The sequence below is a fragment of the Lotus japonicus genome, chromosome 1, assembly GCF_012489685.1.
Source record: "Lotus japonicus ecotype B-129 chromosome 1, LjGifu_v1.2".
Lineage (NCBI taxonomy): Eukaryota > Viridiplantae > Streptophyta > Magnoliopsida > Fabales > Fabaceae > Lotus > Lotus japonicus.
Window position 1 is genome coordinate 10,072,254 of NC_080041.1, and position 16,812 is coordinate 10,089,065.

Consider the following 16,812-nt stretch of genomic DNA (forward strand, 5'->3'; position numbering starts at 1 on the left):
TTTCTATTGAATTCAATGTGAATTTACGTTGAACTCAATAAAAATCCAACTACATTTAGTGAAAAACACATTCATTCCATTGACACAACAAAAGACATGAGATGACTAAAAGCACATTCAAACTGGCTTGGAATATTTGACAATCCCAGAAAAATAAATACGCTTCTTGTATCTCTCTCTTGGTTTTATATATTTTTCCTCTTCTTTCACATGTATACACTCTTGGTACGTACCAATTTCCCCTTATATGATTTCTACTTTTCAATATTGATTTATTCACACTTTACTTTCTCTTGCATCCTATTTTCATTCATTTTCACTTTCTATTTCCTCTCTTCTTTTCCTATTAGATCACTCACTTCTCTTTCTATCTCTCTCCTACTCATGTAAGTGTAGTTTTAGGGTGAACAGAACAATGAACATGTTCTGCACAGTCCTCTTCCACTCGTTCAGGGTCGCAAAATATTGTGCAAAACGCACAAACCGGTTAACATCACAGATAATTGACTCATTTCCATCAAAGATTTGTATCCATTATAAAATACAGCATTTACACTGCCAAAATATATATAAATGTGGACTAACATTCCACCAAAAGTATGAACTGTATTACATCACATGTCACCAAAAAGAACCCGGAACTGTATTCTTCATGCTCCATGATGCAAATAGACCTTCAGTGGTCCAAAACTACAAATTCCATACCATTATGGTTCCTGTACAACACCGAATAACTTGCCTTTTAGAGACTCCAAGCTACTAAATCTCCCCATAATTACAAATCTAATGGTCTCATTAAAAGCAACATTCAACAAAAAGTGGGAGCAATAGATTTCAGTATCTTGGTTTGATATGCATCCTCTTAAATGTCCATGATTGCAATATACAAATATCAAAGTTAATGTTGAGGTGAGGCCTAGGAAATGATTGTTTTGTGCACAAGGAAAGGCCTAGGAAATGATTGTTTAGTGCACAAGGAAATAGATTTAGTCCCTCTAAAGTAGGGGAGTCACTTTAGAAAGTAAAGTAAGTCATTGTATTCATTGATTAAGAAATCAAAGATTGAGATTTATATAACACTATTGTTGATAAAATAGATCTGCAGGTATAACATCACCATCTCAACCTTTGATTTCTCAAACAACGGACCTAGGCTAATTTTAGAGCACTCGTTGGCACTAGTGCAAACATACTTTAGCACTCACTTTGAGACAAAAAGTGAACAACACTCTTCTTATGAATTGGGATAAAAGTGTGTTCACGTTGCACCGGTATCCAAACACACACTTCCTTTACTCTCTTAAGTTATTCTCTCCTTTTAGAGGAGTCAGATCACAAGGAAATATATTTAGAAGATTATAAGCAAACATAGGACAGCCAGAGATTTTTTATTAAAAAGTAATTAACAGGCTGAATGATATCCAAACTCAGTTAAATGATGACTTGGGAGAAATTTATGTATCATTGCATAATCTGCCATACCTAATTGGCAGATTATTTCTCCTCTGAAGACTCTATATAGATTCATTGAACCATTCAAACAAGCCAAAATTGAAAACTAATGTGTAAAAGTAGCAACTTTAAAAAGACTGCAAAAAATTGGAATATCCATTGAGACTTAGTAGGCAAACCTTCTCAATCTTCACAGCATTTACTGAGTCAGCTTCATCATTCACCTAAATAAAAAACCTTGTTAAAGATACAGTAGGAATCTCAAACTTGAAAGCGTGAAAAGCATCAATTTCATTTGATTCTAAGAAGCAACGGGGCGAGGGACTGTGAACAAAAGGCAGTTCATAAACCATCCCCTATTTCCACATCTTCCTTCCTTTTCCCTCTTTTTATAGAATTCAGTATCAAGGTTTGTTATGCATCCTCTTAAATGTCCATAATTGCAATATCCAAATTTCAAAGTTAATGATGAGGTGCGGCCTAGGAAATGATTGTTTAGTGCACAAGGAAATGGATTTAGCTCCTCTAAAGTAAGGGAGTCACTTTAGAAAGTAAGCATGTTTGGATCACCTTCTCTTTAATCAGAATCAATTCTAAAATTTACTTGCAGAAGATTATCCCCAGACTTCAGAATGAATTGTATAAGGGTTTCATACATGCATTAAGTCATTTCAACTATTGATCGAGAAATCAATGATTGATATTTAAAGATCATCATAGGTTATTATAGATGCACTGGTATAAAATCAAAATCACAACCTTTGATTTCTCAATCAACGGTAGTAATAAATTACGTTACCCAAGTGATTCTAGTTTAGAGGAGTCAAATCCCAAGGAAATGTATTTAGAAGATTATAAGAAGAAATGGGATAGCCAGAGATTCATTTTTATTTAAAAAAAATGATTAATAAACTGAATGATGTTCAAACTTCAAACTCATTAAAGTCATGAGTCGAAATTGGAAAAAAGAAGAATTCAGACACGAGGAGAATTGGAGAAAGATATGTATCATTTCATAATCAACAATACCTAATTGGCAGATTAATTCTCCCCTGAAGACTCTATATAGATCCATTGGGACCGTAAACCATTCAAACAAGCCAAAATTGAAAACTAATGTAAAAGTAACAACTTAAAAATACTGCAAAAAATCGGAATATCCATTGAGACTTAGTAGGCAAACCTTCTCAACCTTCACAGCATTTACTGAGTCAGCTTCATCATTCACCTAAATAAATCACCTTGTTAAAGATACAGTAGGAATCTCAAACTTGAAAGCGTGAAAAGCATCAATTCATTTGATATTGTGAACAAAAGGCAATTCATAAACCATCCCCTATTTCCACATCTTCCTTCCTTTTCGCTCTTTTTATAGAATTCAGTATCTAGGTTTGTTATGCATCATCTTAAATGTCCATAATTGCAATATCCAAATTTCGAAGTTAATGATGACTTGCCCCTAGGAAATAGTTGTTTAGTGCACAATGAAATGGATTTAGTTCCTCTAAAGTAAGGGATTCACTTTAGAAATTAAGCACGTTTGGATCACCTTCTCTTTAGTCAGAATAAATTCTAAAAGTTACTTGCAGAAGCTTATCCACAGACTTCAGAATCAATTGTAGAAGGATTTCCAACATGCATTAAGTCATTTCAACTATTGATCGAGAAATCAATGATTGAGATTTAAAGAACATCATAGGTTATTATAGATCACAATCACAACCTTTGATTTCTCAATCAACGGTTGTAATAAATTACTTTACCCAAGTGATTCTCTCAGCTTATAGGAGTCAAATCCCAAGAAAATGTATTTAGAAGATTATAAGAAGAAATGGAATAGCCATAGATTCTTTTTATTGAAAAAATGATTAATAAACTGAATGATGTTCAAACTCATTTAAGTCATGAATCAAAATTGAAAAAATGAACAATTCAGAAGCGAGGAGAATTGGAGAAAGAAATGTATCATTTCATAATCAGCAACACCTAATTGGCAGATTAATTCTCCTGTGAAGACTCTATAGATCCATTGGGACTAAAGACCATTCAAACAAGCCAAAAATGAAAACCAATGTGTAAAAATAACAACTTAAAAAGACTGCAAAAAATTGGAATATCCATTGAGACTTAGTAGGCAAACCTTTTCATCCTTCACAGCATATGCTGAATCAGCTTCATCACTCACCTAAATCAATCACCTTGTCAACGATACAGTAGGAATCTCATATTCGAAAGCATGAAAAGCATCAATTTCATTTGATTCTACAAAGCAATGGGCTGAGGGTTGTGAAAAAACGCAATTCATAAACCTTGCCCTATTTCCACATCTTCCTTCCTTTTCGTTCCTTTTATTCAAATCAACTTATTGACAACTATCATCAAGAAGCGGTGTTAATGTATAATTGTGCCAATCAGAAAAATGGGAAGCTTTGTTTCATGCTCTTAACATCCCATAAAAATTAAACCAGGTAAGACTAATGCTAAGCATGTAAACAAAAGATGAATGACATGAATTTAAGAAGCTGAAGTCTAAGAAAACGTTTATTTGAATAATTTTGAAAAAGCAACAAATTGTTTCAGTGTTAAGATGCCCAACAATAAATAGATAAGTGTCTCAAGAGCCCACATACAACACTTTTCAAGCTTCAATGGATAAATTTATAGGGCCTAAACTTCAGCAAGCAGAAATAAAATTTGAAGAGAATAGTTTAAAAAAAAAAATCAACATGCCATTGTCCAGTTACCTCTGCAATCTGATGAGCTTCCAGGAGCAAATCATCTACATATTCATTCTTCAATGCAAAAGCATGAAAAGTATATGGTAGCTTCACCTGAAGAGAAAGGGACACCATGTTTCAAAGTAAGACAAATTTCACAGTGAAGAAATAAAAATGGGGTTATCTTTTTACCTGCTTGGACATGCTCTTCCACTTTTCAAACCCCATCCTATCAGCTTCAATATAATTTTTATTGTCATGATCCTTCATAAATTGTTCCCTGAGAAAGAAAGCCAATCAATAAAACATGGCATTTACCATAAAACAAACGTGAAATCATTCAATTACGAACCCAGAGAAGAAACGATATCACATCTGAAAGATCACAACTTTAAAAGGAAAACATGGCTATATAGAGCATAATCACAATTGAGAACAAGTTTGAACAGAAATCAGAACACACATTCATAAACAATGTTATTCACAAGTGTAGCACATTTGGATTCATGTTTAGATCTTCCAGAATCAATTCTCCTCCCACATAAGCTATTATAAGTAGCTTCTCCGAGAATCAATTCTACTTCTACCGAGAAAATCTACCGTGTAACCAAACATTGATTTGGGAAGATCTCCCACAGAAGCTACTAGGAGTAGTTTCTCCAAGAATCAATTCTTCTTTTACCATGTAACCAAACATTGATTCTGGAAGATCTCCCACGGAAGCTACTAGGACTAGCTTCTCCGATAATCAAATCTTCTTCTACCGCGAATAATTTCTGTGTATCCAGACATCGATACTGGAAGATCTGAACTTGAATCCAAACATGCTACACTGGTAAATAACAGATGAGCAACAGGATTGAAAAACAAAAATTGCAGAGACATGCACATATCTGCTGCACAAGACACAGCAAAAGATTGAATTTTTATCAGGACTATTCCAACCAAACAAAATGGGGTGGCAAAATTCAACATCAAAAACTAAAATTCAGGTAGAAAATGAGAGGGTGTTACATAAAGAGACGGTAAGCCGAAACGGGCTGGTTCCTAATCAGATCATATCTGCTAGGGACATACTCCTCAGGGTCATCATCCTGCATCTCCTGCTTTACCTCGGTCTTGGGTTCCACCTTGACAGGGGAATGCTGCATCAATTCCTTTCCCTTGAAAATCTTGGATGCCATCTTGGTTTCACAGTGGTGCAAATCAGCCAAAGCAACAGCCACAGAAACCTCACATAATTCACTGGGCACAAACAATCAAATATATAGTATTTACAAAACGCTCAAGCCCAGAAATGTTGAAGGCATGAACACTAACATCCAAAGTTGATAACATCATATAAGGAAAACTAGACTAAAGGAAAAAGAAAATATTAAGTAAAAAACAAAAAGCATTGATTTGCGTATATGAATTACCATATTTGAAAAGCACTTCCATCTGGGGCACGAAGAAGGGGAAAGACCCTTTTTCTCAATCGGGGTGCGGAAACCATTGCATGCAGCGTTGAGTGTACTAGGTTGTTGTCGTTTTGAAAGGCTTCAAACTTGTGAAGTTGATGATCATAGTTAGCATTTGCTGAATGATGATGATGATGATGAGAAAAACAACTACTGAGGATGTTTCATTCTTATGTATGATTCTGTTCACAAGTTGGCGCCTCTGCCTAAATTTTTTTTACCTCCTATCCATTGCTTCAGTTTTTCTTTTCTTTTTCCTTTTCATTCCAATTTTTTCAAGATACAAAATTACAAATATTGGCATTGATAATTTTTGTAAGGTAAAAAGAGTACAAAACCCAAATTTAAGTGGCAAAAACCTTTTTGTGTTTGCTATTTTTTTTTTTTGATAACGTGTTTGCTAATTTAACCACACACATGATGGGGCATGTATACTTGTTTAAAACAAAAAGGGGAAGTGAGTGGATTGATTTTTAGTTATATATAATCTTCAAAGTTAGCCATAAAAACCATTATCATATTTTATTTTATTTTGGAATTAACTTTAAGTAAGTACTCTATGCTCAGAATTCTAACATATGACTTATGGTTAAAATATTTAAATAGTTACATAACATTATCTTGATTTGGAGTAGTGTTTAAGGTCAATTTTGATGCTTTCATGTTAGAATAGCGTATTGCTGATTTTGTTTCATAACGAGAGATAATATAAGGGAGAGGTTCAAGCTACATTTACCGCTTTTGCCTTCAATGTCTTTTATATCGGTGATTGCAGATGCATTGTGTATGAGATGAGTTATATATGTCTTTAACTTCAAATTCGAGGTTTAGGAGAGTGTGTTTTGAGATAGGTTGGTTATAACTCTTCAATCAGTAGCGTAAACCAACAGCTTGTAAAACTCTCTTTTTTCTCTATTGTTTGTGATTGTCATGATCTTGCTCTTGTTTGATTTGTTGGATGTTTTCTTTATAGTGACAATATCGTCGATTCTCTAGTTGAGAAAGTTTTCACTTATATGGTCATTTTATTGTTTGAATTGAGGAGATTTCTCTTTATTTTTGTCTTTAATTAATCGTGAAATATCCGTTTTTATCTCTTTTTCTAAAATGATATGTTGTTTCCTTTTGAAAAAGTGTTTTCCGGTCAAAAGGAAACATAGATAGGGGTAGGGTTGACATGGAAAATAATAAAGTTTAATCTTGTAAGAAATTTTTTAAATAATATCTATTTAACGATTAGTTTTTAGTAGATATATTACGATACGATTAGTTTATAATGACATGAAAAGGAAACTAATTTTAAATTACTCATTTGTATACTGAAAGATTTATTAATATTGTCCATTTGTCCTATAAAGAGTGATATGATTAGACCTTTATCATTCATTAAAAATACATTTCATTTATCATTTTCTTTCGGACACTGAAAGATTATATACACTTAAATTTTTGTATTCGTTATTTTTCCTTTCCTGCAATCCATTATGTATAATTTATTTGTAAAAAATTTAATGGAAAAATTAATAATTAGTCAACGTTTGAAAGATGTGAAATTTTATGATTCAAAATATTAATTATCAGTAAAATAATCAATGCTAAAATTACTTTATAATATAATCATTCATTATTAATTAAAATATTTACAAATTAAAATATATATCCCATTAAAGAATTTAATTATTTTAAATTAATTGAGGTAAAATTGAAATAATTTTAAGTATATTTAATATTATTAATTATTAAAATTAATTCAGTGTTAATTTTAAAAATTAAATATTAAAATTATTATATAATATCACCACTCATTGATAACAATTTTATCAAAAAAAATTAAATGTATATAATAATTAAATAATTATTGAATCATTTTTAATTGCTTGTGTTGAAAAATTTAAATATATTTTGTCATATTAATTATTAAAATTAGTTTGATGTTGGTTATTAACGATAACTTACAAAATATTAGTATACAATAATCAAATTAAACTATAATTTAAAATCATAATAAATATAAATATTTATATATAATAATTTAAAATATTAATTTTTTATTGATAAATTTAATTTATAATTAATATTTTAAAAAATTGAGATTTAAAATATTTCGAACTGAGAACATGTTGTAAATAATACCATATGAAAGTATGAAACCATAGATTAGGACATCTCCATTTCACCTTTCATCATGAAATAGTCAGAATTCAGAAACATAAGCCACTGCTTGTACAAATGAAATATGAAAGCATTCTCACATTTTTAATTGCATCAGAACAATACAACATATTCAATTACAAATATCCATATAAAATTTGACATAGTAAAGAACAACATTGAAAACACCCGTTTTCATACACAAGAGGAGGTTCATTAGCCTCATCAAAGCTAAGCTAGTTGCATAATGTAAGCCAATCACAAAGCAAAAACATATTTCACAAAATCAGACACCAACACAAACTTCTACACAACTAGCAAAAAGGCTCACATAACATAAGAATCAATAAAGAATGGCAAGGCATCATTGATGCATGAGTTGTGGCTATTCATCCATATATGCATAGGCACTACTGCATTAGGATTAAATAAATTCATGCCCTTTTATTCCTTCGCTTTCCCAATGGGAGTGATATTTGGATGAATCCAAACTTCTTCCTCGTGAACTGCTGTTGATCGCTCCTATCATTGTCATGTTTGGCTGTGGGAGTTGGATCTTCCCTCAATGCTAGAAGCATTTGACTCAATGCTACGTTGCTTTCACCGCGCTCTTCCATCTCCTTTGTTGCAGTGTATTCTTCAGGAACTTGCTTTCTGCTGAGTACATCTCTCATTGAAACTGAAGACTTCGCTATCGGCTTCAGATCTTGACAATTTCCAAGTTGATACAACTTGTCGCGCTTAATAGAGTTATACACCGCCCATCTCTTTAAACCATCTTCAGGAATCCAGCTCCGTAGAGCCTCTTCCGCAGCACGCTGCTTTCTGTTTGCAGTTTCAATGCTGTTTAAAGCCTCTCTCAAGACTTTTTTGCTGTGGAGAACTTCTTCTGCTGCTTCCTCCATTTTTTTCAAAATACTCAATTTTGAAGAACTTGTTTCATCAATTTGGAACTTGGAATCTACTACCTTCTTCCAGGTAGACTCTTCAGGTACTTGAACTTTGAGATTGAGAGGAGATCGCACCCCTAGTTCACAAGACACTTTCTGATGTTCTGGAAATGCAAATCCTGATGATAACTCAGCACTTGATAGAGCCTTGATCTCAGCAAGAGCGACGGCTTCTGCTGCCATAGCTGCTTCTTCCATCTTTTTAGCTGCCAACCACCTCATCTCGGCGGTCTTAATACTAAATCCATTGTCTCCATACTCAGACAAAGGCTTTGAAACTTTAACGCTTCTTGTTTCATCCATTCCATTGTACTGTCCAGCATCAACTTCGAGATCCCTCACAACACTTTGGTGAATATGAAAAGTAAAGCCTGTGTCTACAGGAGCTTCTGGTGGTGGCTTTAACCTTGCTTCATTTTTGGCCACATCTTGAGCAGAGATAGCTGCAAACTTCGATGCAAGATTCTCACGTGTCCTCTCAAGAAACAATCTCTCCTTCTTCAGCTTCTTGTTCAAAGTTTCAACAGAAGATTGTATCACCCCTAGATCATTTATAGTTTTGCCAAGGTTCTGTTTCGCTTGTTTAAACTCCATTAAGAGCAAGTCAGGCGATGACGTAGAGAAGAGGCTTGGACTTTGAGATATCTGTTCTTTATTGTTGACAGTATTTACATGATTTTTAACAGGAGCTCGAACCTGGTCATGAGGATTTAGTTCTGGAGTTGCAAAATGTTTTGCTGCTTCAGTTTGTAACTTCTGTTTTAATTCTTCGACAATCGTTTTGGTAGCTCCCAGCTCTTCGAGCACATCAAGTGTTTCAAGTTCTTTCACTATCAAATCCTTTTCCAACTTCGCTGCTTGTTCCTCCACTTTCTTTATGTCAAGGTCTTCAATACTGTTCTGCTTATGACAATCTTCAACATCAGAGAGCAAATTACAAAGGGGTATGAATGAATAAAGAACTGCGTCATGTTAGACAAAATGTATGGGCAGTTTGAGAGGTGAAAATCACAAGGATTTCCAAGGATAGATGAAAATGAATTTGTAGGCCAACTTCGCCAATACTCACTTGTTAATAATGCAGAAGTGAAATTAGCATAATGTTTCAACGATGTCAGCACCATACAACTTCTCAAAAGCATGTAAACCATTTGAATATGCATGTTTGGTTCCACGTTAAGAATTCACGTTAGACTTCAAAATCACATTAAACCAGAAGCTACAACATGGAGTGTCTTCCCTAACGTGCTTTTGAGGGTGTGCCCAACACACATCCAAAACATGCACAAATCTAGTGTGTTTAAATTGGTGGTGGGCACATAATCAAAAGCATGATAGTCCCGGTAGCTACACTCGTTAGATTCTCCCCAAAATTGATTATGAAACTTTCCACCGCAGAATCAAACACACTAATAGTCTAAGATATCAAGCAAGCCATATATAACAAAAGTTGAAAAATTTAACCAAATCAAAACTAAACCAGAAAATAGTACCTGATAAATCTTAAAGTCCACAATTTCATGAAATAAAACTTTATTGTCAGTGATGCATAGACTCAGCCTAGACTAAACTCAAACTAACAGTTCTATTGTTGTACTAAGCAACCAAATTCATTCAATGAATCAAACTGAGTTTAATAAAAAAAACAAACAATTGTTCAGATGTAACTCCCCCATCCTTGAACAGTTTTACAAAAATTGCAGCAAAATGTTAAAGTTCAGTTCTAAAAGAAATCAAAATCCCAGCATTGCTCTGTCACTGCTTACATGAAAAACTGATTTAACAAATCTTTGTAACTAACAGCAGATAGCAAAAATCACTAGCAACCATGTACCCAAAATAAATACATAGATGATTAGCAGTAGACACAAATCTTTGGCCAGCAATGTTTCATTCAGCACCAAAAAGGAAAAAAAGATGACACTTTCAAACCTCTAAATTAAAAGAAAACAAAGAATAGAAACTTACATAAGCTTCTCCAAGCTTGTAAAGGGGAATCCAAGGCCCGCTTCCTCCAAAACGAGTCACGGCCTCCTTCACAGACCCAAACGGCGCCGTCGTATCAATTTCAGCTCTCAAACCCACCCTTCTAATCCCCGGACCCGGGTTCCCACCCGACCCATCCTCCGTCTCGGGCCTCACTTCCCTCATGCCAACCGCCACCGGAAAACCGTCGGGTTCCAACGACTCTGCCATTGCCACAGAGCACAAAGCAGACACGGAATTCAGAGAAGAAGCATCTACAGCTAAAGTTGCATGAAGGTTTGAGCCTTGACTTCTGTGAAGCACCCATTTGTGTGGGATTTATGGGGGTGATACCGAGGGTGAAAGTGGAGAATAGTGCGTGATGATGGTGTCGGAGGAAGCGGGTCCACCACGGTGCCACTGAATCGACGGGAAAAGCAGAAAAGAGGAACACGGTGGCGGAAAGCGCTTCTGGCTTTCGCGGTTGGGGACAGTGTGTGGTGGACGAGGGAAGAGTCAATGGTTGTTGGTTACGAAAGTTATTTTGTTTAGCCAATGAAGAGGTGACACGTGGATATTTATGGTTGAGGGTGAGCTTTCGTGTCTTTTTGCTTTCCCTTGATTTGGAGCGTGATTAGCGGGAAAAAGCGTTGTTTTATCAGAGAGTGAAACGACGGCGTATCTAAAGCCTCCTTGGGTGTGTGATCTTTATGTACAAGCCTTTGCCAAAGGTAAAAGATAAATGGCAGGAAGATTCCTCCCATGAAATTTTACAACGGAATGATTAGGTTAGGTTGCACATGGCGGGGTATGTTCGACGAACGCGCCCGATCCGAACAGATTCGATAGTAAAAGTATGAGTTGAATTGGGTAAATGAGTCTAGTCTAATAAGATGAATTTCCTTCAATCTGACTATCTACACTTACCCAACTCCAACTATCCATATTTTTATATTTCTCTTCAATGGCTCCTGTGTCACAGCTGCCTTCAACTCCTCGAAAGCACTCTGACACCTCTTGGTCCACTCCCACGACCAGTTATTTTTAGTAGTTCTGTGTCTGTTGCAAAAAATCTCTTGATGAACCACTGATAGTAATTCACCAAACCAATGACTGTCACTCAGATACCGTCGATAGGAGGCTCTCACTCTCTAATGACCTGAACTTCCTTCTCATCCACCTCTTTAGCCTAGAAAAATAGGAGCACATGTTCGTCTTGATCGTTCTTTAGAAAACTTGAAACATATTTCTATTATGGAATTCCGAGTGTTTTCTCTATTTTTCTTTAGGGTTTTTCAGTCATTGGTATCATAGTCAGGTTCTCAATTCTCTCAGTTTAGTCACAAACTAGCCATTGTATTTTCCTCACTGGAGTAAATCAAGCCACTCGTTCGACTATATTGTTTCCGATTATTTTTCTTTATGTGAATTGAGGTTTGTAGATTAAGAAATGGTCTCATTATAAAAGTTCTCGGTCACCAACTTTCCAAGGTTGAAGACGATTATGTTAGCGCTATTTCATCACCAAATATTACTCATTACCAAATATTTGATATCATTCCACACCCCTTAAAAAATTATGTCGTCAAGATGTCAAAATCAAATAAGTCTGTGTGAACTTGAAATAAAAGAATGAGAACATCAAATTAAATTAAACGTTACATGAAGATGTTGAAACCCAACAAACTCAATTTCAACTAACAGAGAAATGTTGATTCAAAAATTGATTGAAGTGACACCTTATCCACATATAGTTATCAAACACAAAGGCAATCGAATCAAGTTTAGTTCAACAATTTCAGCATATATCATTTCCGAATTTGAAGGATTATTACAACCTCATGAATTGGTGGATTATATTAGCTCCAACAATTTGAAAGAGTCTTTGAGCTGAACTGCTGAAGGAGGTTCCAGATGAACAGAAGGTCAAGATTGTTATTGTTAAAATGAAGAAACCTCATCAATATGGTAGGAAATTTCACGATAGTAGAGCTTAGATTATGTCATCAAACAAGTCATTTGAGTAGAAAAACAACTCTCCAACGACCAAATTAATTAACTTTCAGAATTTGTAAACAACAGGTTTACATTCTAGTAGATATATAATTAATGCTTGTCACGGTTTGCCATTTTATTATTTCACCATTATTATGCATTTTATTCAGAGGTGAATTTGAAATTCCTGCATCAAATTCTTTTCAGCATTGAACATTTGAATCAGTGCACTTCTCTGCTGGGTGCTGCATGTGAGTTCCACCAGTACGCAAAGAGTAATGGTAACAGAGATAGCATTACACACACGGAACCTTTTTCTAGCAGTGGGCCAATGTATAGTTATTATCTTTTCTTAATGTAAAAAATATCTATGTTTACTTGTAGTCTAATTACATTATCTTTTTTTATGCTACTAATTACTTAATTATCTTAAATTAATTAGAGTACTCCATTCAAAGCAAAGGTGTTAATAAGGGCAGGTACAGAAAGCAAATATCAGGAGTTAAGAATGTGCAAAACGTGTATGAAGAATCAAATTAACACTATCAATATATAGCAGCAATTCTCTAATGGGAAAGCAGTTACTTTTCTGATATGCTGCTAGCTCATTCCATATATGACATTTCATGTTGCTAATAAATGATAATAACCTTCACTCTGTCATGTACTGTGTGAAATGTCCTTGTCTGTGTTTTCTGAGAGTGGCTGAGTAGTTCAATTTATTAATTTATTTCTTCCTGCTATTTAATGAGGATGCATTGTTTAGCATCAAATATTCATGCCAAGAAACTAACTTCATAAAGTGGGGTAGGCGGAATCATGGTTTAAAATTCTGGAATTTCAACTACCTTAAACTGTTGCACATAACAATATATGATTAAATGTGTATACATGTTTATAGATTTGGTTTAGAAGAGATGAACTTTGCCAAATCAGATCATATTTCATGTGCCATTTATTAATTTTGGTGCACTTGATGTCATTCAATTCCTTGATGATCATGCATAACTTCTTATGTGATCAAGATTGTAATCGAGTTTAACACCTTCACACCAACCCTTCCGGCTCTACTTCAATTGTGCTCGAGTGAACTGAAGTATGGACATTAGATTACTGGCTGAGATAACAATCAGATGGATAACTAAATAAAAATTCTGATTAGACTTTCACAAGAAAGCAATTACATATGTACCATGTATACATACAATTTTCTCATTTTTCTTATACCATTTTGCATCAACTTCTCTTTCATCGGAATTAATTTTAAAATCTTGAAGCTATTGAACTAGCCTTTTGGACCCGGAGTCCCTATAGTTGGGGTCGTAACATGCACTCAGTTGTAAAAGATTTTTCAAACAAATATTCATGGAAGCATGTACCACTTTGTTGTTTCATTTAATAGTGTTCACCTGCCACCAAAATCCTTTGCCCTCAACTGCTTTTCATTATGCATTTATAAAGGAACCACCATTAAACTAGTACACCAATCTCTTAATCAGTGGTCCAGATTCTTCCAAAAATAACAGGTCAGCTACTTCTGACATCCATTTAATTTTATGTATTGATCATCATCACCCATACATCAAGCAGTAAATTTCCACAATTAAATTGCTGTGCTAGCTTCAAAACAATCCCTATCATTAAATTGAACAAACAATCTCTTTCTTAATCAAATCTAAGCTTTACTTAACTCCCATATCAAGAAACAAAATTCTCAAGTAACTTTGAAGAACATGCCCCCTTTATTTATATGTTTTAACTTGCTAGAATCCCAGGTACATGAAGCAATAAAACAGTGCTCGGGACTAGACAGCAAAAAAGAAGAGAGTAGTACACTCTGCTGTTGTATATAGCTCCATTGCAGTTGAGGAGTATAGTATCATATTTTAGTGCAAAGAGATAAAATCATATACCTCTCAAGTCTCAATGATGAGTGATGGTGGTGGCAATAATCTCTCAGATGATAAGTGTTGTGGAAACGAGGAGAATCCCGGCCTGGGAAACAAGACACTAAGAGAATCGGACACCAAATCCTTCAGGTTAAAACAGGATGATAGGTTCTTCTCCAAGATAATAGCCAAGGAGGCCTCAGAGGTCAATTCTTCTTCAAGGGTGTTCTATTATGGACAAACATCAGTTGCAGTTCCTTTCACGTGGGAGGAAAAACCAGGTACCCCTAAGCACCCTTTGTCAGAGACCTCTCTGCCTCCCCTTACACCCCCACCTTCATATCATACCAAAACCAAGTCCAAAAACAAGGGAAGAAATTCAAAACTCAACATATTTTCATGCATTTTACAAAGATTTTCAAGCTCAAGGAAGAGTACTAATGTATCATCATTTTCATCTCCGTCATCTTTTTCATCGTCCTCATCGTCGTCGACCTGGTCAATGGTATATCCATCTTACTCTAATTCCATAAGAGACAGAAATAAGGGAAGCTTCTCTTTATCAGGATCAACCACTGTTAGCTCTTTTCTGAAACATAAAGCTTCAAATAGAGTTGGAGGATGCTACCCTTTTAGTAGGAACATAAAGAATACAATAGTAAGCCATGAACAGTTTAATTATGAAGGTAATTAACTTGGTTAGAAATTAATATTCTAGATCATTTACATCTTGTGGCAAATATATAAATGTAGTTGTTTCATTTGTTTGGTTGTTAGTGATTGTGTGAAATGTGTTGGACATACTGATATCATATCTCAATGATCTACATTAACAATGTACATACTTCAAAATTAAATTTTCTTTCTTTAACCATGTGCCTTCTTTAGTATTATATACTATGTTTACTTCACTGCAATTGTAACTTGTGGTCAGTTAACTATGTCACCAACATTGTTTTATCTTTTACCCCAAAGTTTCGCAAACAAGACTTAATTTGTAGATGCGCCTAACCAATTATCTCAAAAAACTTACAATATTGGATGAAGACATGTAAATGATTTTATTTTATATTCTAACGTAGTTGACTTCAAAGTTTTTATTCGTCAAATCCAGTTTTCATCAATTGATATATCTTGTGTATTGCAGCACTTAACTTGCATACCATCCCTAAATCACTCTATTCATCTCATCCCATAGGGGGGAAGTGATACTAATGAGATGTCACCAGCTAGCTAGAAGTAATTAAGCAAGCTCATCTTTTGACCTCTATTGATTTGAATTTTGCAAGGAATGTTTGTGGCATTAAAAATAATTGCTTGGAAATGATAATTGGATTCAGGGTTGGTTGATATTGAGTGCAATTAATTGAAGTATTCTCTAAGCACAAATATGTGGCCAACCTGAAGCAGTTGAAATATGGTTCTGGGATTTGGTGCATTCGTGCAGAAGAAGGGGACTGCAATTGGAGCCTTGAAGTGTATTAATATTATATTGGTAAATTGGGTTTGGGTGAGAGGACACGGTGGCGACTTATAAGCCTCAAAATAAGGGTCAAACAAGAACAGATGGTGCCATTACCTTAGAGTTTAAGCATTCCTTTCCTTTTATGCAGTTTATAATATGAAAATGTTAGTCAGACATTCAGATTTCGTAGACATTTAATTGACATACGCTTTAGTGATGGTTTTTAACCTCCGCTTATGTTTGAGGCGGTAAAAAAACGCTGCTAAAATATATGTCAATTGAATGTGGCATAAGAACTGAATGCTTATGTATAATCACCCTTTATATATAATAGCATCCTTCCAAGAACAATCCTTCTCTGCCCTCTCTTTCACCACCCACTTTGACAGAACACTCCTAAATTCCTAAATGACTTGATACAACCACTTAATAACCAGTTTCAGAGAAGAACAACTCCTAGAAATATGGCTTAACTAATATACAACCCAATTGGAAATTACACCAATCAGAAAAGGAAATAAAAACTGTGATTGTCAATATAATCCATTTCATCAATATAATCAATCACATTTCAATCAACTATCATTTCATATGTAATGCAGCAAGTATTACAACACAGAAGAGCAGCTGATTTTTTTCCAAAGGTATTAATTAACGAGATTCAAAATGCTAAGGGAGCATGCTTAGAGTTATCAAAATTCACATCAAGGAGGAGTACTTAGTAACTGACTTGTGACAGAATTAGCTGCTGATTTAGTGGCGATGCTT

At 34.6% G+C, this 16,812-nt stretch overlaps 3 protein-coding genes across 5 annotated transcripts; 1 reads left to right on the forward strand and 2 right to left on the reverse strand.

Moving 5' to 3' along the window:
* Positions 1–490: 490 nt before the first annotated feature.
* On the reverse strand, positions 491–5,870 carry LOC130733526 (high mobility group B protein 7-like). Its single transcript, XM_057585744.1, has 8 exons — positions 5,588–5,870; positions 5,184–5,414; positions 4,362–4,449; positions 4,197–4,283; positions 3,593–3,637; positions 2,636–2,680; positions 1,632–1,676; positions 491–716 (listed from the first exon to the last, which is right to left on the reverse strand). Exons 1-8 carry the CDS (start codon positions 5,662–5,664, stop codon positions 708–710), a joined length of 627 nt encoding a protein of 208 aa, XP_057441727.1. The 5' UTR covers positions 5,665–5,870; the 3' UTR covers positions 491–707.
* A 1,996-nt stretch (positions 5,871–7,866) lies between these two features.
* Positions 7,867–11,197, reverse strand: LOC130733525 (WEB family protein At2g40480-like). The gene is made up of 2 exons (XM_057585743.1): positions 10,699–11,197; positions 7,867–9,630 (listed from the first exon to the last, which is right to left on the reverse strand). The coding sequence occupies exons 1-2, from the start codon at positions 10,924–10,926 to the stop codon at positions 8,215–8,217; spliced, it is 1,644 nt and encodes a 547-aa protein (XP_057441726.1). The 5' UTR covers positions 10,927–11,197; the 3' UTR covers positions 7,867–8,214.
* Positions 11,198–14,147: 2,950 nt separating this feature from the next.
* On the forward strand, positions 14,148–16,412 carry LOC130733527 (uncharacterized). 3 transcript variants are annotated; one of them, XM_057585746.1, is made up of 3 exons: positions 14,148–15,265; positions 15,727–15,818; positions 15,920–16,412. In XM_057585746.1, exons 1-2 carry the CDS (start codon positions 14,617–14,619, stop codon positions 15,786–15,788), a joined length of 711 nt encoding a protein of 236 aa, XP_057441729.1. In that variant the 5' UTR covers positions 14,148–14,616; the 3' UTR covers positions 15,789–15,818; positions 15,920–16,412. The 3 variants fall into 3 exon arrangements, with proteins under 3 accessions (XP_057441729.1, XP_057441728.1, XP_057441730.1); XM_057585745.1 differs by having other exon boundaries at positions 14,149–15,265; positions 15,727–16,412; XM_057585747.1 differs by lacking the exon at positions 15,727–15,818 and having other exon boundaries at positions 14,153–15,265.
* Positions 16,413–16,812: the final 400 nt, after the last annotated feature.